Source organism: Hyperolius riggenbachi, chromosome 3 (genome assembly GCF_040937935.1).
Source record: "Hyperolius riggenbachi isolate aHypRig1 chromosome 3, aHypRig1.pri, whole genome shotgun sequence".
NCBI classification, from domain to species: domain Eukaryota; kingdom Metazoa; phylum Chordata; class Amphibia; order Anura; family Hyperoliidae; genus Hyperolius; species Hyperolius riggenbachi.
The window spans coordinates 350,320,030-350,347,533 of NC_090648.1; the positions used below are offsets into that span (position 1 = coordinate 350,320,030).

A 27,504-nucleotide genomic window follows, 5' to 3' on the forward strand; every position below is an offset into this window, starting at 1 on the left:
ACCCATCAGATTAGACCCTAATCTGCCCCTTGCGGGCACCCAATCACCCGCCCACACCTCAGAACGCCCTCAGACCCCAGCCCTGATCACCTCGCTAGTGCATTGCTTGCATCTATTTCCCCCCTCTAATCACACCTTGAGACACCCATAAATCACCTCCTGTCACCCCCTAGCACACCTACCCATCAGATCAGGCCCTAATTTGCCCCGTGTGGGCTCCTGATCACTCGGCCAAACCCTCAGATCCCCCTCAGACCCCCTTCCGATCACCTCACCAGTGCATTGATTGCATCTATTTTCCCCTCTAACCGCCCCCTGAGACACCCATCAATCACCTCCTGTCACCCCCCCTAGCACTCCTATCCATCAGATCAGGCCCAATTCATCCTGTCATCTAAGAGGCCACCCTGCTTATGACCGTTTCCACAAAATTTGCCCCCTCAGACCACCTGTCATCAAAATTTGCAGATGCTTATACCCCTGAACAGTCATTTTGAGAAATTTGGTTTCCAGACTACTCACAGTTTTGGGCCCGTAAAATGCCAGGGCAGTATAGGAACCCCACAAGTGACCCCATTTTAGAAAGAAGACACCCCAAGGTATTCTGTTAGGTGTATGATGAGTTCATAGAAGATTTTATTTTTTGTCAAAAGTTAGCGGAAATTGGATTTTTATTGTTTTTTCACAAAGTGTCATTTTTCACTAACTTGTGACAAAAAATAAAATCTTCTATGAACTCACCATACCCCTAACGGAATACCTTGGGGTGTCGTCTTTCTAAAATGGGGTCACTTGTGGGGTTCCTATACTGCCCTGGCATTTTAGGGGCCCTAAACCGTGAGGAGTAGTCTAGAATCCAAATGCCTCAAAATGACCTGTGAATAGGACGTTAGGCCCCTTAGCGCACCTAGGTTGCAAAAAAGTGTCACATGTGGTATCGCCGTACTCAGAAGAAGTAGTATAATGTGTTTTGAGGTGTATTTTTATACATACCCATGCTGGGTGGGAGAAATCTCTCTGTAAATGGACAATTGTGTGTAAAAAAAATCAAATGTCATTTACAGAGACATTTCTCCCACCTAGCATCTGTATGTGTAAAAATACACCCCAAAACACATTATACTACTTCTCCTGAGTACGGCGGTACCACATGTGTGGCACTTTTTTGCACCCTAAGTGCGCTAAGGGGCCCAAAGTCCAATGAGTACCTTTAGGATTTCACAGGTCATTTTGCGACATTTGGTTTCAAGACTACTCCTCACGGTTTAGGGGCCCTAAAATGCCAGGGCAGTATAGGAACCCCACAAATGACCCCATTTTAGAAAGAAGACACCCCAAGGTATTCCGTTAGGAGTATGGTGAGTTCATAGAAGATTTTATTTTTGTCACAAGTTAGCAGAAAATGACACTTTGTGAAAAAAAACAATTCAAATCAATTTCCGCTAACTTGTGACAAAAAAAAAAAATCTTCTATGAACTCACCATCCTCCTAATAGAATACCTTGGGGTGTCTTCTTTCTAAAATGGGGTAATTTGTGGGATTCCTATACTGTCCTGGCATTTTAGGGGCCCTAAACCGTGAGGAGCAGTCTTGAAACGAAATTTCTCAAAATGACCTGTAAAATCCTAAAGGTACTCATTGGACTTTGGGCCCCTTAGCGCAGTTAGGGTGCAAAAAAGTGCCACACATGTGGTATCGCCGTACTCAGGAGAAGTAGTATAATGTGTTTTGGGGTGTATTTTTCCACATACCCATGCTGAGTGGGAGAAATATCTCTATAAATTGACAATTGTGTGTAAAAAAAATAAAACAATTGTCATTTACGGAGATATTTCTCCCACCCAGCATGGGTATGTGTAAAAATACACCCCAAAACACATTATACTACTTCTCCTGAGTACGGCAATACCACATGTGTGGCACTTTTTTGCAGCCTAACTGCGCTAAGGGGCCCAAAGTCCAATGAGCATCTTTAGGCTTTACAGGGGTGCTTACAATTAGGCACCCCCCAAAATGCCAGGACAGTGAACACACCCCACAAATGACCCCATTTTGGAAAGTAGACACTTCAAGGTATTCAGAGAGTAGCATAGTGAGTCCGTGGCAGATTTCATTTTTTTTTGTCGCAAGTTAGAAGAAATGGAAACTTTTTTTTTTTTTTTTTTTTTTTGTTACAAAGTGTCATTTTCCGCTAACTTGTGACAAAAAATAAAATCTTCTATGAACTCACCATGCCTCTCACTGAATACTTTGGGATGTCTTCTTTCCAAAATGGGGTCATTTGGGGGGGATTTGTACTATCCTGGAATTTTAGCCCCTCATGAAACCTGACAGGTGCGCAGAAAAGTCAGAGATGCTTGAAAATGGGAAAATTCACTTTTGGCACCATAGTTTGTAAACGCTATAACTTTTACCCAATCCAATAAATATACACTGAATGTTTTTTTTTTTTATCTAAGACATGTAGCAGAATAACTTTCGCGCTCAAATGTATAGGAAATTTTACTTTATTTAAAAAATGTCAGCACAGAAAGTTAAAAAAGTCATTTTTTTGACAAAATTCATGTCTTTTTTGATGAATATAATAAAAAGTAAAACTCGCAGCAGCAATCAAATAGCACCGAAAGAAAGCTGTATTAGTGACAAGAAAAGGAGGTAAAATTCATTTAGGTGGTAGGTTGTATGACTGAGCAATAAACCGTGAAAGCTGCAGTGGTCCGAATGGAAAAAAAGGCTCTGGTCCTTAAGAGGTTTTATGACTGCAGTCCTTAAGTGGTTAATATGCATATAGGCCTGGCTAGGGAATGCTTCCTTCAACTTGACTATTAATATGTATATATTTTTTGTTTTGTTTTAAGCAGCACTACCACCTATCCCTAAGAAGCCCCGTGTGGCACCTGCTCCTGAAAAGCCCACAGGAACACCTGATCCATCGGACCGTGAAAAGTTTTGCCAGCTCTGCAAGGCTACCTTTAACAATCCGTTGATGGCAGAACAGCATTATGCCGGGAAAAAGCACAAGAAACAGGAGACCAAGAGCAGGCTTATGACCATATACACCAGCTCTGGGAGTGCTTTGCCGCAATCTACACCTCTCAAACCTCTAACGCCAGGCTCTGCATCAAGTGAGTCCCATGCTGAGCCTGTCTGAAAATCCTCATGTCTGATATGTTAGGGAATGCCATAAGAATTAGTTTTTTTTTTTGTAGTGGGAGTCATTTTGTTTCCTCATCTTTATTTACACACTTATCTAATTTTAAGCGATGTTACTGTATTTTTGCATTAATGTACTGCATGATTCGCTAGTGTACCTAGTGCTTTTGCTTTAGGGATGCATACATTTTATTAAATAGCTCAGCCATTGTAGTTAAGGAAATGTAGATTAGAACAGGTACTGCCTTGTTCTGTGTAAGCTGAAATGTCAGCCTGTTCTCTGCTTACCTTAGGTTTGTCAGGTAGGAAGTTGTGGCTTTAAAAAAAAAAATGGGGGGGGGGGGGGGCGCGTTGGAAGAATTCTATATTCTAATCGAATCCAGGGTGGAGCAATCCAAGTCAAAACACTGACTAAATTACATTGACTTGTTAGTACAAGTAAATATGTTTAGTTTTATAGTAGCCAAGAGCACACAAATAACCAATTTTTTTTTTCTTACGCAGTTCATACATTTTTGAAATGTTGTTTATTGGGTTATAGTGGCATAGGCACTCCACATGTATGTCCATATAATTTTTTAGTACAGGGTAGGGAAAAAAGAACAGAAGGCTGATTAAATGTCATGATGACACAGTTGAGGGCCCGTTTCCACTATTGCGTTGCGGAATCGCCGGCGAATCACTGCAGGCGAAATTGCATGCGGGTGCGATTCCGCATGCGTTTTTTGCCGCGATTTCGCATAGGTTAGGATAATGCGATTTTAACCATGTCACTGCCTGTGTGAATTAACATGGGTACCTATGCAAAATCGCGGCAAAAAACGCATGGGGAAAACGCATGCGATTTCCCTATTAAATACATTGTGTGCGGTTCGCCTGCATTCCACACGCAGGCGAATTCTGAGGGCCCTACCATGCAGATTTTTTCTGCACAGAAAAACGTTCAGGAAAACGCACAAGTGGAAACAGTCCCATCCACTTGTACTGGCTGTGCGAATCCGCATGCGGGCAACGCATGCGGATTCGCGATAGTGGAAACGGGCCCTGACGCTTACATTCCTGGCTTCAGTGTGATATGTATAGACAGAAAGCTCATTTGTGTCTACTCTGCACTTTTGAGTACCTATACCATTTAGGTAATACTCGCAACATCTGAGCTCTGTCTTTCCTGTCAAAGGAAGTGGAACCTGGCTGCATGGAATGATACTCAATCCCACATTTTACAGACTGATTCTGGGGTCCAGAAAGTGGCATTAACTCTGAAGTAGTGTTAAAATGCCTGAGCACCTGAAATAGAATGTTCTTGAAAGTACAAAATAAATTTGCTGCTGTTTAAGAATTTTTATTAAATTTTTATCCATGCTCCTGGCATAGACCTCATGTGGCATCAGTCAGAGATGACCTATTCTGAGAATTTTTTGTCCATATGTGAGTAGCAGTAGAGTGTTGTAACGTGTTAGCCATCAGTAAAAGCAAAAAGTCTTTTTAATCAGGATGATACAATTTATTGGCTAATGTTAAGGTGGCCATACACTTGTTAGATTAGTAGCAGATAGATCATCAGATAGATTTCTGATCTATCTGATGTGTTTAGGAACAATTTCCAATAGATTTCAGTATGAAATCTATTGAAAATCGATCTGATGGCATTTTTTTTTTTTTTTGCCATCAGATTTCCATTAGGTCCAATGCAAAATAAGCAATCTCAACAGATCGACCTAGATTTTCCCGCATGTCAGAGCGATCGAAATCGATTGGTCAATCGATTTGCGATCGATCAGTCGCTAATGGCTCAGTGTATGGGCACCTTAAGGTGAACGTGAAGCCAATTTAAAGAGACTTTAACAAAATGTTCAGCCTTATTTGTTCTATCCTATAAGTTCCTATACCTGTTCTAATGTGGTCTGTCTTACTGCAGCCTTTCCTAGTTCCACAGTGGCTGTATTATCTCTGTTGTATAAAATAATCATCTTTCCTTTGATGGCTTTGTTGGGGCTCAGGCACTCGGGCAGGAATGTGCTGTTCTGCTTGTGATAGGATAGAAGCTAACACAGGCCCCTCCAGGCCCCCTGCAGGCTCTGTATGAGTCAGACTGAGTTCCTCTCAGCCTATCACACTCTCTAATTAGCATCATGTCTTTTGTTTGTAAACACTGCCTAAAACTGTTAATTACAAGCCAGGATTGCAGCAGGGAGTGGCAGAAACAGCACAGAGGGGCCCAGGAGAACATAATGAATAGAATGGTATGCTTTTTATTGTAAGAATTTTAGAGTACAGATTCTCTTTAAAATAAAAAAAAATGTAAAAGATACTTTAAGGTAAGGGAGGCTCTGGGTCCTGTAAAGCCTTTCCGTTCCTCTCATGGTCCCTTGTTCCAGCACTGTCCCCCACGTTAGCAGTCTCCTACCGATGGGTCTCTTCTGCAAAAGGAGGCTTCGGAAGTCTTTGGGAGCCTGGGCAGCTCCGTAGCTTACGAGCGCGCTCTCTAGCGAATGCGCAATATGAAGCCGCCCTTCGTCGGGAGCACTTGGGCTACCAAACGCTTCCAAAGCCTCCCACGGCAGTAGATTTGACCGGTGGACACCGTGCCGGAACAAGGGGACCATGAGAGAAACAGGAATGCTCTATAGCACCAGAGCCTTCCCCCTCCTTTTAGGCAAGGTTTTTTTTTTTTTTTTTTTTTTTTTTTTTTTTACTTTAAATTGGCTTCAGGTTTGCTTTAAGAGAAAGCTTTCGGCTACTAACCTCCTTCAAGCTCTCCTCCTGTGTACTCCACATGTGAGTAATTACAACTTCTATAGTCAGTATACCTTCAGGTTTGATGTTATTCTAGAGAGAGGAAGTCTTCCTCTAAGGTGACCCATAATTTTCCCCATGGTGAATGAAATAAGACAACAGTCTCCAATTCATGTAGTCAGACCAGGCATTACCTGTCTAGATCAGGCATGTGAAAAGTTCATTTAAAGAAACTTGAACTGCATAAGAACTACTAGTTCATCTTTTAGTTTGTGTTCCATTGCATGATAAATGCTCTGGTTTCTGTGGGCTGGCTAATGCATGGTTTGTGAGTTTGCACATGCCCTATGTATGTTCAGTCGGTCACTGAAGTGGTTGGGTTGGTAGGAATGTAGGGGACCCAGGAGCCCTTGGACAACCCTGATAGAACCCTGATGCTTACTGTAAGGTAAAGGAGAATCTTGCAACAATTAAATTAGTTTTTTTTTTTTTCCCCCAGGTCAGGTACCCTTTAAAGGCAGATGTACAAAATAGAACTTCTCATGCTTGTACAGTTAGGGTTGAGAACTGAAAATCTTCTCTTTATCCCCCATTTTAATGTAGGAGACTGAAGCCTCTTTTAACCACTTTCCGACCATGCGGCGGCAAAGTGGTAGCTGGAGGACCAGCGACGCACATCTGCGTCGCCAGGTGCCTCCCTAATTAATCAGGCGGCCATTTCCTGTTAGATCACGGAGCGGGTCTCCGTGAATAGCCTGCGAGCCGCTGATCGCAGCTCGCAGACTAAATGTAAACGCAGGAGACATTTGTCTCCTTTGTTTACATTGAACGGCGATCCCCGGCCAATCAGTGGCCGGGGATCGCCGCCATGTGACAGAGGACATCCTGTCACAGGCTGCACAGGACGGATAGCGTCCTGTGCAGCCCCGATCACCGGGGGAGACAGGACAGGGAGTCGGGAATTTCGCAAACCTCAGGCAGGCAGGAGCGATCAGACATCCCCTGCACATCATCCCCATGGGGGGAAAAAAGGGGGTCGATCTGGTCACTCTGCCTGCAACCTGATCTGTGCTGGGGGCTGCAGAGCCCACCCAGCACAGATTACAAAAAACAGCGCTGGTCCTTAAAGGGACACTTAAGTCAAACAAAAAAAATGAGTTTTACTCACCTATGGCTTCCAATAGCCCCCTGCAGCTGTCCGGTGCCCTCGCCGTCTCCCTCCGATCCTCCTGGCCCTGCCAGCAGCCACTTCCTGTTTCGGTGACAGGAGCTGACAGGCTGGGGACGCGAGTGATTCTTCGCGTTCCTAGACACATTAGCACCCTCTATGCTGCTATATGGTATATGATATATGCTACAGCAGCATAGATGGCGCTATTGTGGCCAGGAACGCGAAGAATCACTCGCGTCCCCAGCCTGTCAGCTCCTGTCACCGAAACAGGAAGTGGCTGCCGGCGGGGCCAGGAGGATCGGAGGGAGATGGCGAGGACACTGGACAGCTGCAGCGGGCTATTGGAAGCCCCAGGTGAGTAAAACTCATTTTTTTTGTTTGACTTAAGTGTCCCTTTAAGGGGGGGTAAAGGCTGGGTCATCAAGTGGTTAATGGTACATCCTAACTGGCGTATGCCTTCATCATTACTCATTCTCTTGTTACTTAACCAACTTTGCTGTTGTATTTATAAGTACCTGTAGGTCTGAGTCACTGAAAGATGTGATTGTGTTAAACAATATTTCCTGGCGTAAAGAAATAAAAAATATCAAATTTCAAATGAATATAGTTGTCTGACATTATTTAAATAGGAAATTTAGCTGAATTATTTTTAATGTGACTGATCATTAAAAATAATCAGCATTTCCACAATGTACTATACTATTTTATGCCAAGTTGTAAAAATATCACTTAGGAGAAAACTCAGGAGAAAAAGTGAATTGCATATGGGCCCAGGTACCCAGAATTGCTCAGACACTGACTCCACAGCCCTGCCCAGGAGGAAGGACTGGAGGATGCTTTCCAGAGAAAATGAGCATTGATGACCCACCCCTTCCCAATTGTTTTTGTTTGCTTTTTTCCACCTTCATGTTTGGCAGTATTCAGCGCACATAAGATATTTTAAAATGAAACCACGTTAAAGGGTAAAATTATCCATACATACATATTGAGGCTTTATACACCCCTTTTTGTCAGCTTTCTTACCTTAGTGTAATTTTCATGGGTACGTAATGCCGTCCAGCATGAATGCCTGAGGGGAGTGTCAGTTTGCTGATTGTACTGGGTAGGAGGAACATTGAGGGGTTCTGTCTAAGGAGCAAAACTGTATCTATACTAGATAAATGGAACCAGGTCTGGTATTCATGTAAGTTGTGCAACAAGGGAATGTCTGACAGCATTGCAGTAGACAAACTCTGAAATTTTGTAAACGGGCCCATAGATAAATATGGGTCTGTTTTAAATAGTAGCGTAGTTAAGTTGAAAAAAGACATATGTCCATCAAATTCAACTTGGAGTAAAAATAAGCAACAGTAAGTTTACGTCTCTGTCCTACCCTCACGTCCATTGGTGTGCTGCCATACTCATTTTGGTGAATGGATGTTTACTGGTTTCCAGTAATTAAAGCAACCTTGGGTAAACAAAGTTAATATTTTGCCTAAGGAGAGGTAAGCCTCTAGATTCTATAGAACCGGGGTCAGGAACCTGTTTGGCTGAGAGAGCCATGAACGCCACATATTTTAAAATGTAATTCTGTGAGAGCCACACACTATGTTTCAACTGGCACAGTGCGCATGCGCAGCAGAGGGCTCACGTCCCTGTTGCCATGGTGATGTGGATACAGTTAAACCTCTGGGCAGCGGAAGTGTCAGACACGTCTTCAGCTTCTCTTGGGTTTCGACAACATCAGCAATTTCCCCGAGAGCCAGACAGGAGAAATACCGACTAACAGCTTGTACAATAAGCTAGCCGACTTGGCGGTTGATTCACTTTGTAGGACGAGATCCCCGCACTTTGGTCCGATTTGCTCCGTCAAGTGACAGACAGCCTATTGGGCCAATGAAAGTACAAGGTTCTCATCCTACAAAGTCCCTGGACCTGACTGGGTTTACTCACACTGCCACACTAAGCTGCGCTACTTGAGCAGTGTAGGTTAGTGAATCAACCCCTACTGATTTGCCTGTGAGCCAGATGTAGCCATCAAAAGAGCCACATCTGGCTCCCGAGCCATAGGTTCTCTACCTCTGCTATAGAGGCTTCCCTCACTGTCCTCCATTGCTGTCCTGGACCCTTATTTTCTGGAAGGGCTGCTCTTGTCTAATTCCTTTGGGGGAGGAGGTGCTCTGCAACGGGGGAACTGAGGACCGTGTGTGAAGCCTATAGACTCCAGAGGCTTTTCTCTTCTTAGGTAAGCATAAGACTGTTAACCCAAGGTTCACCTTGGGTACACTTTAAAGGAGTCATCAGCCAGCCTCTGCTACCCCACAATCTATTTACCCAGGGCTTCCTCCAGCCCCTTGCAGCCGACATGTCTCACCCTACAGCTCAACTCTCAGCTGCCGGCCCGGGGTCCCCGTCAGTGCAGAAGGCGACCTCAAGTTCGTCCTCTACTGCTCGAGCTCTGCTGTCACTCAATTAAACGTTGTCCGGACTGTACTGCGCAGGCACAGTTCTGTGCCTGCGTAGTACAGTCCGGACATCGCGGCGCTCGCACAGGCGCAGTAAAGGCCATCTATTACAAAAATGTAAAATCTAAGATACATACTTGTAAAATGTACACTTCTCCCACAGTAAAATGCGCTATATATTTTTCCTATTTTGCCGTCACATTAGGTAGTAAAAAGCTGTCAGATCTGATAGATTTTGGGCAACTTTGTCTCCTTATAGGGGATTTTCAGTATTGCATTTATTCTTTTCAACAGTACTCCCTGGAAAGAATCTATACAAAGTTGCCGGCATCCCTACGCACTATTCTGGCAGTTAGACTAAGCAACTGTCAGTAAGTGCATTGTAAATACTGGAGAAAAGATAGACTAGGCCAAAACCTTTCAGATCTGTCAAGAGTTTACTGCCTACAGTAAGTGACAGCGACATAGGAAAAAGTAATTCCTACTGCATTTTACTCTGTAAAATTTAAAATGCTTACATCTAAATGTACATTTCTCCCAATTTTCTGTGATAGTTGTCCTTTAAAGAGACTCTGAAGTCTCATAAAATTCAGCTTTTTATTTTAAAAATCTCTATCAATGCCCTAACTAAAACGCTGCATCCCCGCAGCTATACACTAACTAAATCACCCCAAACTCCCCAGTAAAAATCCATGACTTGGTCATGGATATTGCTGCCCAGGGAGGCAGAGATTTGAGCTGCAGCTCTGCCTCCATGCGCGTCAATCCGCACGTATCTCCGCCTCCCTTCACTGAAGGAAGACTGAGAGGGGCGGGGGAGGTGACGATCCGCGCTGATGGACGCATGTAGAGGCAGAACTACAGCCCAAAGCTCTGCCTCTTCACGGAAGCGCTTCCTGCAATGTGCCCCGGGGAGTTTGGGGGAATTTAGTTAGTGTGCAGCTGCAGGAATGCAGCGGTTTAGTTACGACATTGATATAAGAGAATTTTAATATAAAAATCTGAATTTTGAGACTTTAAAGAGAACCATTTATCAGTGGGAACATGACAGTAAACACCTACCTTGCTTTTAGTTTCATTGTTCTCTGCTTAATTAGTCTATTAGCAATTGTGATAAGAATCCACCAACTATTCAGTCGAGGTTTGATCTGGAATCATTATAGCTGAGTCGCTCTTCTGTGGAGTCTTTTCAAGCCCAAGCCTTCCCCCTCCTGGCTTAGATTTCCTGCTTTGCATACTGAGAGCTGTGATGACATGGGAGGGGCTGCTCCTGCTGAAAGAGAAGCTCTGAAACAGACAACGAGTGGCTGTAATATGATCCCTGTGTGCTCTCAGCATAGATACTGATGATGACTGCAGTTTCATTCCTATGAGAGACACTTCCTACAGGCAGCTGTACATCATACCAAAATAAAAGCACATAGATGAAAGGCTGCATTTAGCCTAGATAGCAGCATAGTCTCATATAACCTAGACAGCACATCCAGAACAACTCATAACCCGGAAGGAGAAGGGATATGAGCCGGCGGCCATATTTGATTTTTCCTGGAGCAATAATGGATAAAACACTAAAAAGGCGCACCAGAGCGGCAGGTAGAGCATTTATTCTTTACAAGCTATCAGCTGATATGTTTATTGTGTGAAACGTTCATCTCTGGTTCCCTTTAAAGAGAGCCCGAGGTGGGCTTTAAAAATCCTAATTGCACACAGAGGCTGGGTCTGCCCAGCCTCTGCTGCAATATTGCCCCCCCCCCCCCCAATGTAAAAAGCCGGCTGTCGACACGCTGCGTGTCGCTAGCACAGCGGTTTGATTTTATGGGGGCAAGCAGGGGGGGGGGGGGGGTCTGAGGGAGAACAATATAGCAACATAGGCTGGGCATTATATGCAGACCCAGCCTCTGTGTGCAATTAGGATTTTTAAAACCCACCTCAGGTTCTCTTTAAAACAATCCTTGCTTGAAGCATGGTGGGTTCTGTTACTGTCTGTGTTTGTGAACTGGAAGTGTGGACGCACCTCCTCAGATGTTGTATCTGGGTTACATGGACTGAGCCAGGATCGGTAAAATCTGAGTCCCCTCTGAAACTGGTACCCACCATGACACTGTCTCACAAAGATAATTGCAATGGGCCCATAATGGTAAGTAAGCCTGCAAATATTGCAGCCTCTTAAGATAATCTGTCTGTTATGGACATAAAAGCAAGCTCTTCTCAATAATGGATGTCAAATCCAAAGGAAAGTAGAGATCAGCGTTTAGTCGGAATCAATACTTTCCTGGGGCTTCCTCCTGCCCTATAAACGCGAGTCCCTCGCCATCCTCCCGTTGTCTGCAGCCGAAATCAGCCCCGGTAACTTGCTCAGTGATGTCAGTCCAGGTCTCCTACGCATGTACGTGGACTGGACGTGACTGAGCAAGTTACTGGGGCTGAACAGAGGACTATGGGAGGACGGCGAGGGACTCGCACATGTTTATGGGGTGGAGGAAGCCCTGGGAAAATATCGATTCTAACTAAACATTGATCTCTGATACACGTAAAGATGGACATATACTAATTTTCAGGTTTTGATTTAAAGGGCAACTGTAATGAGAGGGATATGGAGGCTGTGAGATTTTTTTTCCTTTTAAACAATACTAGTTGCCTGGCTATCCTCTGCCTCTAATACTTTTAGCCATAGACTCAGAACAAGCATGCAGCAGATCAGGTGTTTCGGACCTTGTCAGATCTGAAAGATTATCTGCATGCTTGTTTCTGGTGCTTTTCAGATACTATTGCAGCTAAATAGATCAGCATGTCTGCCAGGCAACTGGTGTTTAAAAAGGAAACTAATATGGCAGCCTCATTCTGCCAGAAATCTGTCCCAACGTGTCAGATTGATCAACTTTAGCCACAAATCGATTGGATATGTTGAAAATCACTGATTGGGGGGGCAGGGTACCAAAGTAGCTGATCAGGCAGGAGCATTGGTTGATGCCCCTAGCATTGCACTGCATCGAACAGTGCTATGATGTAGTTCGATCAACATTAAATACGTTTCCTGCTGAAATCTATTGAAAATCTGTACTGTGTGTGTGGTAGATCTTGTTCCCTCTCTGCTCAGGTACCGATCTGAAAGGGATCAATTGTTTTGCCACGTCGAGTGGCAGAGACACTGAAGTGAAAAAAAAAATGATATAATGAATTGGTTGTGTAGTATGAATAATTACTAGAAAATTAGCAGCAAAGAAAATATTCTCATATTTTTATTTTCAGGTATATAGTATGTTTTCTAACATTGCATCATTCTATAATATGTGCAGATTACACAACACTCAGCATTCAAAATGTTTCTTTCAGAGTAGTCTGTGAACTAATGACCTCTCCCCTAGCAGATAAAAAGAAAACTGTTCACTTATAGTTGAGATAATAAGTCAGATAACAGCCCTCTCCACGACTTTAAAAGTCGTAGAGATTAATGGCTTTTTTGCATAGAGATAACTGTAGTTTCTTAACTCTTCATGTACTGGAAACGGTTACACTGATGTATCTGATCTTAATGTTTTATTTCTTAGCTTTGCTACACATACAAATCATCATTTTTTTTCGCTTCAGTGTCTCTGTGTGTAGCGATCCTTACACACCCTACTAATGGTTACACTGCTAGATTTATTCAACTATGACAGAACACTGACAAGGAAACTAGGTACTGCAGATTTTTCCAATACATGGGAAAAAGTCTAAGACCTCTTCAACATACTATTAGGAGATGAACATATTAAATATTGCACTTAACTTCAGACATCAAGTAATCCCCTGATAAACGATTTACAATCTGACTGGGGATTCTTGTATTAAAGGCAGCCATACACTGGTCGATGTGCCATCAGATCGACCACCTGACAGATCCCTATCTGATCGAATCTGATCAGATAGGGATCGTATGGCTGCCTTTACTGCAAACAGATTGTGAATCGATTTCAGCCTGAAACCGATCACAATCTGTTCAGCTGCTCCTGCCGCCTGTCCTCCCCCCGCGCATACATTACCTGACGCTGGCTCCCGGGCATCTTCTCCACGCTGCACCGCTCTGTTCTTGCTCCATCTCGGCGCTTCCTGTGTCACTCCGTGACCAGGAAGTTCAAATAGAGCGCCCTCTATTTGAACTTCCTGGGTCACTGCAGTGACCCAGGAAGCGCCGGGATGGAGCGGGTGCAGCGCTGAGAAGATGCGGAGAAGACGCCCGGGAGCCCGCATCAGGTAATGTATTTTTCATCGGATCGGCCGCCGCTAGCGACACGCACTTTACCCGCGGGCGATCGAGGGTAATTTCCCGCACGGCGCGATCTACGGACCGATCCGATTTCGGGAGGAAATCGGATCGTGGGCGGCGTTTACCGCGAACGATTGGCAGCAGATTCGATCCCAGGATCGAATCTGCTGTCGAAACGGCCGGGAATCGGGCCAGTGTATGGCCACCTTAACAGTAGGCCTGCTCAACTTGCCTTATCTAATTCTATTCAAGTGCAAAACATTTTTTTCTAGCTAAGAGGGTGCCGTCCAGCATCCCCCCCCCCCCCCCCCCCCCAAAAAAAACGCTCACTCTGGGTACCTACTCAGTTGCATCTTTGTTTCAGTGGTATAGTCTACAACTCGTTCTGGGACCAGGTCTGTGCATAAATGGCTATATGGATTGATCCTATCTCTGGGAGTAAAATGCTTTTGTACACTGCCCACACACCACTGCTTAGAAGGAAGATGGAACTAGAAAAATGTCCAGTGGCTGAACTGGGACAGGTAGTGTTTGTCTTTGTATGCCTTGTGGGGGAATTTTTTTTAAGTGAAATTTTAACTTGATGTGGAATTTCAGTTTGGGGGTTATACCATGATTAAATAGGTTGCATCACTTGTAAAAGTAAATATAGCATTAGTACCACATAAAACTCCAACCAGCAATGTTCCTTGGTGGTAGTCATGAATTCTACAGTATAATGTGAGGTCAAGTGCTTCACAACATGTTACACATATAGCAATGTACAATCAGCTTTTCTATGTCCAACAACAGGCTAGGTGGTTTTGTGAGAGGCCTTTCACACTGGTGTGGGATTTTTACTGCACCCCACCGCATAGCAATGAAAGGCTATGGGCTCTTTCATACTGACACGGTGTGGAACGATACGGCGGAAGTGACGTTTTTGCGCGCAACCCCGATGCTAGGGTAAACCTATGTTACCGTGCGGTTCTGCGGCAGACCAGAGGTCATGCAAGACTATGGGGACGTGTTTGTTAAAATGCCCGGCTCAAGTTTTAGCGTATTTTAGCAAAATGCTTTCATGCATATGATCAACCACAGGAAGTGAGTGTTGTTTCCTGCTTGGCTGGCTGCCAGATAGGAATGACTGCATACTAACTCAGTAATCCACCGAAGGCCTGTTTTTGGAGGTGCGGTTCAAGCACTGGTCTGCACCGCTGTCTCCAATCCCTGGTGTGAAACCAGCCTGAGCTGCCACTAATATTAGGTTGGTTGGGATTATGGTGTGCCAAACTGGAAGTGGCTTGCACAGTGTGTAAACCAGTGGTCCTCAAGCTAAGGTCTGCGGGCCGAATGCGGATCTTTTACTGGACACACACACACACACACACACACACACACACACACACACACACACACACACACACACACACACACACACACACACACACACACACACACACACACACACACACACACACACACACACACACACACACACACACACACACACACACACACACACACACACACACACACACGTATTACTTATAGATGCAGTCAGCTACATCTTTAAATATTGATGGTCTGCATATAGAATAGCAGTGCTGGCACCACCCATCCACATGGAGTTCAGAACGCAGTAATTCGCTGGTTTCCAATCAAATTCCACATCAGGTGACACTGCAGGTTGTCACCTGGCTATGCTTCACTGTCTGGCACACAGACTTCTATATCATTTTATGTATACTCCGCCGCCCCCCCAAGCAGTTTGAAGTATGTTGACCCGGCCCTCGACACAAGCAGTTTGGGGACCCCGTGGTATAAACCTTGCGATCTTCAAGACATAATTTTTCCGAAATGCTGCCAGAGAGGTGAAAAATCTGCCATGCTGCCATACATATCCAGCCTCACCATGGTATGGAGCTAGTTGGAGTCTTTCCAGGAGAGCCTGACATGTTCTGCAAGTACAAATGACCCTTTTCCTATAGACAAGCAATGTAAGTCCCTTATTACCCTAACTTTAGGCAAGACGCAGAACATTTATATTGCGGACTCAAAGCGCCAGAGCTGAAGCCACTAGGATGCGCTCTATAGGCAGTAGCAGTGTTAAAGAGTCTTCCCCAAGGTCTCCTACTGAATAGGTGCTGGCTTACTGAACAGGCAGAGCCAAGATTAGAACCCTGGTCTCCTGTGTCAGTTGAAGCCCTTACCCATTACACTACTACACAAGATTTTACATATGCTGGTTTGTGGGCCACCTCCATCTTGCTCAAAAGGTATTTCATTCTGGATTTCCATAGGCAGTTATTAGAATAACTTGTACATACTCAGAGCGGATTAGGAAAGACCTTAAAGCAATAAAATAAAATCACCAGTTGGCACTTTTTTTTTTTTTTTTTCCTGGTATAAGATTTTAGCTTTCAACCAATGGCTCTGACAGATTAGAATATTGCTATTGTCTCATGTTGTTTCCCGAGACAGACAACAGTAAAGGTCTGTACACATGCTCGGTGAATGCCGCCCAGTGGGGCTTGGGACCTGATCATTTGGGTGACGGTGCAGGGCTGATACTGTAGCCTGTAGGTTAGCAATGTGTTCTGTTGCAATGAGGAGGGCTGATGGAGAAGCACAGGAGTGACGGAATGAACAAAGCTATTGGCCAAAGCAATCATCCAGGATGTTCGCTGGCCAGGTGGCTATTGTGAGTTGGGGGCTACTGTACACATGCTGGATTCTCTGCAGAGGTGGTTATCGTCTGCGTTGCCAGAGTTTCCTCTTGCGTGTGGATAGGCCTTACTTAGACTGCTTGCCACAAGAAGAAATGGTGTTAGTATGCCACACTTGGGATACAGCTACTATTGGAGGAAAACCTTAACTACTGAGCACTTCAGAAAGCCAATTTTGCTGTTCATATCAGTGTGGCTGGTGCCAACACACCTTCACTAGCCAGAGGTAAGGTGCACATAGAAATGATTATTGCCAATTCTGGGTGGCGTTGGGACATAATAGTCATTTTACCTTTACAAACCTATTGGTGAACATGCTAGCCAGATGGCAAGTGGATAGCTCTTACAGTTCTTATTGTAGTTGGAAATTCTTGTTTGTACAGATAAACAAAAGTGGCAGCAGCTCTCCTTCAGACACAAATATCTTAATTTAAGGTCTGAGTCCAGCTTAGGCCTTGATCACACTTGTTCACATGTTTGATTTTCAAGTTTTTTTTTTTCAGTAGCTAATTTCCTAGAGCAGGTGGCAGCGTAACAGACTCGTGCTTTCCTGTGGGCCAATTCACATAGTCCACTTGCAGGCAGTGCGAGCACCTTCACTGGACCACCAGAGTCGGTACAGCACGTTGGATATGCTACCTGTTCCAGCTGGTCCATGATGGTGTGACAACCTTTGAGGCAGCCAACATTAACCTGGATTTCATCAGAGAGGCATTTATTAACATGTATGAGCATTTTGGGAAGCTTGTCAGACGCTTGCTTCATGGCAAGAGGGCCTGAGACTGAAAAAAGATTAAGAACATGGTAAAGGCTGACTGAAGCTTAAAAAATGCATGTGTGTTTTAGTGAGTAAAACCTCAGTCTATAATAATTCTAACATTTGTATAGTGCTTTTCTCCTGTTGGACTCAAAGTGCTCAAGAGCTGCAGCCACTACGGGCGCGCTCAATGGGCCACCCTGCAGTGTTAGGACGTCTTGCCATAGGATTTCTTACTGAATAGGTACTGACACTAACCAGGATTCGAGCCTTTAACCAGTGCAATAGCCTATTAGCAGTTGGTTGAAGGTTGCAGACATTTTTTTACATGCAATATAAAAACAACTTACAAATATTTTGTACAGTGATGTGAAAAACTATTTGCCTTCCTGATTTCTTATTCTTTTGCAGGTTTGTCACACTTAAATGTTTCTGCTCATCAAAAACCGTTAACTATTAGACAAAGATGACATAATTTAACACAAAATGCAGTTTTAAATGATGGTTTTTATTATTTAGTGAGGAAAAAAAACTCCAAACCTACATGGCCGTGTGTGAAAAAGTGATTGCCCCCCCCCCCTTGTTAAAAAATAACTGGTTTATCACACCTGAGTTCAATTTCTGTAGTCACCCCCAGGCCGGATTACTGCCACACCTGTTTCAATCAAGAAATCACTTAAATAGGAGCTATCTGACACAGAGAAGTAGACCAAAAGCACATCAAAAGCTAGACATCATGCCAAGATCCAAAGAAATTCAGGAACAAATGAGAACAAAAGTAATTGAGATCTATCAGTCAGGTAAAGGTTATAAAGCCATTTCTAAAGCTTTGGGACTCCAGCGAACCACAGTGAGAGCCATTATCCACAAATGGCAAAAACATGGAACAGTGATGAACCTTCCCAGGAGTGGCCAGCCGACCAAAATTACCCCAAGAGCACAGAGTAAACTCATCCGAGAGGCCACAAAAGGCCCCAGGACAACATCTAAAGAACTGCAGGCCTCACTTGCCTCAATTAAGGTCAGTGTTCACGACTCCACCATAAGAAAGAGACTGGGCAAAAACGGCCTGCATGGCAGATATCCAAGGCACAAACCACTTTAAAGCAAAAAGAACATTAAGGCTCGTCTCAATTTTTGCTAAAAAAATCTCGATTGCCAAGACTTTTGTGAAAATACCTTGTGGACCGACGAGACAAAAGTTGAACTTTTTGGAAGGTGCGTGTCCCGTTACATCTGGCGTAGAAGTAACACAGCATTTTAGCAAAAGAACATCATACCAACAGTAAAATCTGGTGGTGGTAGTGTGGTGGTCTGGGGCTGTTTTGCTGCTTCAGGACCTGGAAGGCTTGCTGTGATAGATGGAACCATGAATTCTACTGTACCAAAAAATCCTGAAGGAGAATGTCCGGCCATCTCTTCGTCAACTCAAGCTGAAGTGATCTTGGGTGCTGCAGCAGGACAATGACCCAAAACACACCAGCAAATTCACCTCTGAATGGCTGAAGAAAAACAAAACGAACTTTGGAGTGGCCTAGTCAAAGTCCTGACCTGAATCCTATTGAGATGTTGTGCCATGACCTTAAAAAGGCGGATCATGCTTGAAAACCCTCAAATAAAGCTGAATTACAACAATTCTGCAAAGATGAGTGGGCCAAAATTCCTCCAGAGCGCTGTAAAAGACTCGTTGCAAGTTATCGCAAACGCTTGATTGCAGTTATTGCTGCTAAGGGTGACCCAACCAGTTATTAGGTTCAGGGGGCAATTTCTTTTTCACACAGGGCCATGTAGGTTTTGAGGTTTTTTTTTCTCACTAAATAATAAAAACCATCATTTAAAACTGCATTTTGTGTTCAATGATGTTATCTTTGACTAATAGTTAACGGTTTTTGATGAGCAGAAACATTTTAAGTGTGACAAACATGCGAAAGAATAAGAAATCAGGAAGGGGGAAAATAGTTTTTCACATCACTGTATATTGTATGTAAAAAATGTTTAAACCACTTCTGGTGTTGCATTGATAGTGTAGTGAGACAGAAGACTGTAAAGAGGTGTTGGTTAGTTAATCATAGTACAAAGAGATTGTTTTAATTAACTTTCTGTAAAGTTTGCAGCTGCAGTGCAACAGCTGAGCATGATCTGATGCTGAAAGAGAAAGAAGCGTGTGAGTTTAGCTTCTGAGTTGGATATAGATCACCAAGGATGGCCAGTGAGATGCGAGTTGATGCAGGCTTATGCAAATATATACAGGCTGAAAATGGTCCAATTAAGTTCTGCTTTGATTGGTCTATTTTTAAGCTACGTATATTTCCATAAAGAATTCGCATAATTCTGCATTAACCCACATTGACCATCTCTATCGCTGACCTTGCGACCGGAAAAAAGCAGACACTGTGGCGCACTTAAAGTGGTCTATGACCCCATATAAAAACAGAAACATAAAAACATTTCGGCTAATGGCAAATAACTAGAATCATTTACCTATCTTGTTTAGGATAGATTGCATATGGTTAATTTCAATAAATTTGATTGTAAAGAATAAAAACACTTCACGGAGATTCCCCTCTTAACTTTTCCTCTTTTGATGCTTTTGAGTAAGTAGTAACATTTGAGAAAGGGCTGGTGCACACCAAGAGCGCTTCTGAGCGCTTTTGGAAAGCGCTTTGCTAATGTATTTGAATGGGATGGATCCCACCGGAGCGATGTTTTTTTTTTTTTTTTTTTTCTTCCAGGCAAACGCAGGTCCTGCAGCATTTCTGAGGTGATTCAGCCTCAATGTTAAGGAAAGGAAAGTGGAAAATCACTCTAAAATGCGATATAACAGAGCTAATTACAAAAGCTGTACGCTTCCAGCTCTGCTGTACAAAAAATAAAAATTAGCTTCGTCAAAACGCTCCAAAAATCACTAGGCAAAACTAGAAAATTGATAGGCATATACCTGATATCGCATTGAAAAATGGCTTCAAAAAAAGCTTAGCATTTGTGATTTAAACTAGCACTTTTAGGTGTGCACTGGCCCTCAGACCCAGGGGACATTTCAAACAAATAGGACACATACTATTTCTTCAGACTGCATAGTGTGAGTTCTTCTAGCTCTCGTGATATTGGTCTCTAGTGTGGTTGGTGGGAGCTTGCTTCCTGAAGCTTGTATATGTCACTATGGAGGCGGTGGGCTTTGTATTCAATAGAAAACAGTTTCAACTAAGTAACAGTGTTAATTTTGTTCACGTTCACCTGTCAATGTGGTTAACTGCATCATACAATTAATTTAAATCTGTAATGGGTCCTAGAACATCACAAGATATATTTAAAGGGACACTTAAGTCAAACAAAAAAAATGAGTTTTACTCACCTGGGGCTTCCAATAGCCCCCTGCAGCTTTCCGGTGCCCTCGCCGTCTCCCTCTGATCCTCCTGGCCCCGCCGGCAGCCATTTCCTGTTTCGGTGACAGGAGCTGACAGGCTGGGGACGCGAGTGATTCTTCGCATTCCTGGACACAATAGCGCCATCTATGCTGCTATAGCATATATCATATACCATATAGCAGCATAGAGGGTGCTAATGTGTCTGGGAACGCAAAGAATCACTCGTGCCCCCAGCCTGTCAGCTCCTGTCACCGAAACAGGAAGTGGCTGCCGGCGGGGCCAGGAGGATCCGAGGGAGACGGCGAGGGCACCGGACAGCTGCAGGGGGCTATTAGAAGCCCTAGGTGAGTAAAACTAATTTTTTTTGTTTGACTTAAGTGTCCCTTTAACTCTGGAAACTTTGCCCAACTCCTCCCTTAGACTTCGTTTATTCATTATTTTTTTCATGCTCAGCAGAAGACAATAGTTGTTTATAGCATATACTTTAAGTGTAAGTAATGGAATATCTGCTTTTAAGTGGCCTCAAACATCACAAAATGTTTCACACTTTTGATGTGTTGGAACTATAATCCTTACCACATTTTTCCTGTTTCTTGGAAACGTTAGCCAGTAATTGTATGGTTTATACAGTATATTAGTATGTCATCTCTGGACTCTGCTTTTTATGGCAGATGAGGTGAACTTCTTGGAAAGCTTTACTTCCATCTACTAATGGTTAAAGCGGACCCAAACCAAACCTTTTTTTTAATTAAAAATATTTAGTTGCACCACTCTGACACATACAAAGATAAATAAACACTCCTTCAAACCTATGAGCATTTCAGTGCATGCTTTTCACCCTTCTCTTTTTATAACTAGGGTTATACTGGGGGCAGCCATTAGCAATTCCTCCATTGCTGGACACCACCTACTCCACCAGTTTGCCGGATTTTGTCCCGGCAATTTGAAAGGAAGGGAGGGGTTCCTCCAATAAATGTAAAATATTTTGGGATTTGTCATCATGCAGCTGAAAAAAGGCTGCTATTTATTATTATAATTTAGAAAATGGATTTTATTTCTAAAATCTTGTATTTTTAATTTGCGTCCACTTTAACCAATTTTAGCTTCACAAAATCGACCTGAAGTCTAGGTGTCTGTTTTGTCACATTGCAGGTGTTTGCATGCCCTCCTCATCATCCTGATGCATTGTCTGAACTGGTTCTGACCAGCTTAATCTCTGACCAAATATCATTGGCCAATTTTGTTTAACCACTCTACTCGTATCTGGACTGTAACATTAAGGTTCATCACAGAGAAAAATGTACTTAAAAAATAATTGCTAGCAACATAGACTGCTTCATAGATCTTTTTGCAGTTTAATACTATTAAGAATTATTTCCATTTCAGTCCCCAGCCAGCTAAGAATTTCTGAAACCAATTGAACTCTGCTGAGGTATCTAGAATGAACAGGTTTCCCCAAAGGGCACCTACACATCCATACCGCCCGGCAGATAGCTTAGAAACAGCCGTATCAGTCTGCCAACAGACTGTACACACGCCGGACTGTCTGCTGAAAACCCACCCAGCGGGAGGTGACTACAGACCCGTCGTTGCCTGCAGTCCGGCATGTGTACGGACCTTTATGTTGCTGGTTAATTCAACAGTTCCCAATAAATGGACTGGTAGATGTTGCCTTTTATTGGCTGAGTTTCTTTTCTTTCCTGGTTCTGTGGACATTTGCATGTTAAAATGAATTTGGGTTTTTAATGGAATAGTGATGAGAATTCTTTTAAACATATAGCATGGTGGTTAGAGTGTACCACATCACAAATGCATACAGGGTAGTTTAAGTTAAAGAGAACCCGAGGTGGGATTATATTATGCTAGTGGGGCACAGAGGCTGGTTGTGCACAGTAACAGCAGCCTCTGTTGCCCCATGGTGTGCCTCAAAGACCCCCCTGCACTATACCACTATACCCCCGCAGTGCTGGCGACACGCAGCGTGTCGCCAGCACAATGTTTAAGCGCTGTCTGTCAGCGCCACTCCCCGTCTCCTCCGTATCGGCGCTACCCGCCGCGTCACTTCCCTCCAATCAGCGGGAGGGAAGGGATACAGGCGGGTCGTGCCAATGAGGAGGCGGGGGACCGGCGCTGACAGACAGCGCTTAGGTAAACATTGTCGCCAGCACTGCGGGGGTATGGCGGCGCGCAGGGGGGGGGGGGGGGTCTTTTGATGCACACCATGGGGCAACAGAGGCTGATGTTACTGTGCACAACCAGCCTCTGTGCCCCACTAGCATAATAAATTTCCACCTCGGGTTCTCTTTAAGAGATATTTGACTCTCCTAGGAGAATTTCTACCAGAAGAAAAAAATCACGGGGAACCATGTGACTGTGTTTTATAGACTGATGCTAAGAAAAATTTACCCTCTTGACTGTTGACTATGTAATGTATGCCATGCCTCTTTCTTCTAGCTGGAAATGGATTCAGCTGTGACATATGCAGTATTGTTGTCAATTCTATAGACCAGTATCAGGCACACATTTCTGGTGCAAAGCACACGAGCAAGTAAGTATGAATTATTCAATTCTTATTCAAGTAACTTGTGTGTTTGCTCTGTAATTTACATTATTTGCTAATCTTTAATATGTTAATGTTGCATCTCATGATATTGGACACAGCAGATGCCTAGAGCAAGGATTCTGATTGCTCATGCTCCATTCTTGCACCACCTTTGGTCCATGTTTCCTTGCAGATTTTTTTACTGTCTTTGTCCACTGCTCTGTGAAATGTGAACCCAAAAATGACTCCCAGTTCCTCACATATTTAGTACAGTGTCATGCGCATCAAAGGGGCACATTCATATCCGAGTCTAAACATAATCGCACATGCTTGTTTATGAAGGAAATTTCTCAGGCACATTTTTAGGTTCCCAGATTAGCGTCACTATTGAAAACCCCACTCAAATTGCTTTTCTAGAAGCATGAGCTGTACCACACATCTGCTTATTCTGGTCAGACTTCAGCTGAAATATCCAAATCATCCTTTTGTACTCCTCAGGCCCGATTCACAGCGCATCAGTTGCTATGCAGAATAGTTCTGCATGTCAACTCGCTGCCCGTAAAAATCTATGGGCCTGCAGAAATACCTTGACAAAGGGAGCCTGCCGTGGCACCAAACCAGTCATTCATGACTGGAATGGATATCTGGTTTATGCCAGTAAATCATGATCCAACGCTTATTGGGTGTCCTGACTTTCTGTAATATTGCATTCTGTGCAAAACACATCCAATTTGAAGAACAAGCATTTTTGAAAGATTTCCTCACAAATTAATCTGCTAGAGATAGTAATAGTGCAATTCAATGCACACATGGAAGGGTTTGTCTGCCAGATACAGTTCCTTTCACAGAGGATGTTGTAATGTTACATGGGGGTGTTGGAGGGGGAGTGGCCAGCCTGTCACTTACCTCCCTCCATTATGATCTATGTGGAACGAGGCTTTGCCAGGTATAGCTAAGCTTACTAATATTTTTTTCTTTTTAGATGAGGTTAGGCATGATAAAAAAAATTCTGAATGTTTGTCATAAATCGTACTGGTAGAGACGTGCATGGGACCTTTTGTCTGAAATAATAATGGCAGTATTTGTATAGCGCCTTTCTCCTGTCGGACTCAAAGCGCTTGCGAGGCAGCCACTAGAGCGCACTCAGTAGGCAGTAGCAGTGTTAAGGAGACTTGCCCAAGAAACTCCTTACTGAAATAGGTGCTGGCTTACTGAACAGGCAGAGCCGAGATTTGAACCCAGGTCTTCTGTGTCAGAGGCAGAGCCCTTAACCATTACACTATCCAGCCAGCCAAGAAGGGAGGGGGGGGGGCGCGGCAGGAGCAGTTTAACAGGCTGAAACCGATTCACAATTTGTTTGCAGTAAAGGCAGCCATACGATCCCTCTCTGATCAGATTCGATCAGATAGGGATCTGTCAGCTGGTCGATCTAATGCCAAATCGACCAGTGTATGGCTACCTTAACAGCCGGATGCTCAGGAAATTCAGCCGGGTGTAGCACCTGGTAAAACAGAGCTGAGGAGGACGCTTAACTGATTTTGTTCCCATTAATGGTGACCGAAATATACAGCAGTCTGGTTAGGCAATTTATGAGCTGTTCAGTTTTAAACAGGGCTGTGGAATCTGTTCACAAATCCTCTGACTCCTCAGTATCTATTTTCTCTGACTCCTTGACTCTTAAGCTGGCCATACACTAGCCGATTCCCCGCCGATCGACAGCAGATTTGATCACTGGGATCGAATCTGCTGTCACATCGTTCACGCTACACGCTAAATTTCGATCTATTTCGTCCTGAAATAGATCGATCGCTCCGTGCGGGAAATTACAGTCGAGCGCCTGCGGTTAGGGAGTGCGTCGCTAGCGGCGTTCGAGTGCCCGACAACCGACGCAATACAGCTGGCATACATTACCTGCTCCGCCGGCGCAACTCCCCAGGTCTCCGCTGTCTTCTCCGCTCTGGTCTGGTCTCCGGGTCCAGCATGCTTCACGTCTTCCTGTCCCGGCAGGAAGTTTAAACAGTAGAGGGCGCTCTACTGTTTAAACTTCCCCCAGACAGGAAGAAGTGAAGCATGCTGGACCCGGAGACCAGAGCGGAGAAGAAGACACCGGAGACCCGGGGAGTCGCGCCGGCAGAGCAGGTAATTGGCGTGGGGGGGGGGGGGGGGGGGGGTGCCACCTCCTCCACAGATTGTGAACAGTTTCATGCTGAAATCGATTCACAATCTGTTTGCAGTAAAGGCAGCCATACGATCCCTCTCTGATCAGATTCGATTAGAGAGGGATCTCTCTCTGTTGGTCGAATCTGATGGCAAGTTGACTAGTGTATGGCTACCATAACTCCTCTAATTTGCATTTATCAATCTTGTTGATTGAAAGTATTTAGCATAAAAGGCATTTCATCACTGCCAAAGCTTAGTAATTGTATAGCGGACCTGAACTCATTCGGTCTTCTCTGCTCTAAAAGAACATTTCCTTGTTATAGCTGATACAAATCCTTAAAGGACTTACAAGGCCAAAATTTTCGAAAAAAAATAAAAAAAAAGTTAGCTACCTGCGTCAGCTTGTCAGGCACTGAGGATGCCGTCCGCGCCCTCCGTGCCGTTCCGCCGGGTACCCGCTGCTCAGTGGCCCCCCGAACGGTCCCCGACCGCGCGGCCCGGGTCAGGCTCTCCAGCCTGTACAAAGATGGCGGCCGGAGCTGGCTGCGCAGTACGCATAGCCGCGAGTGCGGCTGCGCAGCTCTAAGGCCAACCCCCGATCCACGTAACAGTAGCATGGATCGGGGGGTTGGCCTTAGAGCTGCGCAGCCGCACTTGCGGCTATGCTTACTGCGCAGCCGCGGCCAGCTCCGGCCGCCATCTTTGTACAGGCTGGAGAGCCCGGGCCGCGCGGTCAGGGACCGCTCGAGGGGCTACTGAGCGGCGGGGACCCGGCGAAACTGCACGGCGGGTGCGGACGGCGTCCTCCGTGCCTGACAAGCTGACGCAGGTAGCTAACTTTTTTTTTTATTTTTTTCCGAAAATCTTGGCCTCGTAAGTCCTTTAAATAAATCTGCACTGTTTCTACTTCCTGATTCGTGGAAGCAGACATTGTTTACAACCTATGCTTTCAAATGGGCTTATCTGCCATAGGCAGTCATGTGACAAGGGGGAGGGATCAAATTACAACTAGTGATTAGACACACATGAGGGGGAATTAGACAGGCTAAACTCTCTAAGTACATACAGGGTGCTTTTCTCTGTTTATTTTGTTCAGTGCTAGAGTTCAGGTCCACTTTAAAGATATATGAAGATTGCATCTGCTTTTGGGAACAAAAAGTTCCTGGCCAGGAAGCTGACACCCTACCCTGTCTGCCATCCCGGCCTATCATTGCCAACGTGAATTCCACAGCACGTCGTCTAAGATTCACCGGAGCCCCATATCAACTGGGTTCCAGTGTGTAACCCTGCCATCTTGCAGAAAAAGGCCTCTGCCTCCTCAGTATCTGATATAGAAAAGGTTGGGGCCATTTTCTGCTAGGGAGCGGATCTATGCACCAGTAGCCAGCTGATAAGGGGGTCTAGTGAATATTATTAAACAGACTATGTGTTGGGACATTCTAACTTTTAAAGTGTGCCCAAGGCGATATGCAACATGAGATAAACATGTGTTTTTACAGTACAAAACAGAATAACCAGGCTGTTTTACTAGTTTTATTTTGCTGCCTGAAAGAGTTAATTTCTTGGTATGGAAGTGGCAGCTTCTGTCTTGTTGATATTGTCTTTTTGGTAGTCCCCTTGTCAGGAATATAGTAAACATCACTGATAAGCAAATTACATCCATACAAGTTTTCCTGGCAGAATACAAATTCCGAGGGCAGGAAAGATAAAATACGTGAACTATTGACCTTTTTCTAACTCTGGGAGACTTAATATGCTGCCACTGAGTAGAGACAGTAAAACATTCAACCTACTTTGCGAGGTACAGACTAACCAGCAAGCTCATGGTGACCCAGAACTCATTGGAGTGTGTAAGGGACTACAATGGTCCTAAAAGCCCCCTTACTAAGATGTTAAAGAGAACCCGAGGTGGGATTTAATTATGTTGGTGGGGCACAGAGGCTGGTTGTGCACACTAACACCAGCCTCTGTTGCCCCATGGTGTGCCTCCAGGACTCCCCTGTGCGCCGCTATACCCCCCTCAGTGCTAGCGACACACAGCGTGTCGCCATCACAATGTTTACCTCTGCCTGTCTGTCAGCGCCGCTCCCCTGCCTCCTCCGTATCGGCGCTACCCACCCGCGTCCCTTCCCTCCCGCTGATTGGAGGGAAGTGACGCGGGTGGGTAGCGCCGATACGGAGGAGGCGGGGGAGCGGCGCTAACAGGCAGAGGTAAACATTG

At 44.5% G+C, this 27,504-nt stretch overlaps 1 protein-coding gene across 3 annotated transcripts in view; it reads left to right on the forward strand.

The window, feature by feature from the left end:
- The window catches only part of ZNF346 (zinc finger protein 346), an 83,322-nt gene that overhangs the window by 35,225 nt on the left and 20,593 nt on the right, over window positions 1-27,504 (forward strand). For 2 of the 3 annotated variants that reach the window (XM_068277059.1, XM_068277061.1), the window contains exons 5-6: window positions 2,860-3,126; window positions 23,036-23,129. In XM_068277059.1, coding sequence (XP_068133160.1) covers window positions 2,860-3,126; window positions 23,036-23,129 — 361 coding nt within the window. The remainder of the gene's footprint in view (window positions 1-2,859; window positions 3,127-23,035; window positions 23,130-27,504) is intronic. The other variant, XM_068277060.1, reaches the window with a different exon arrangement.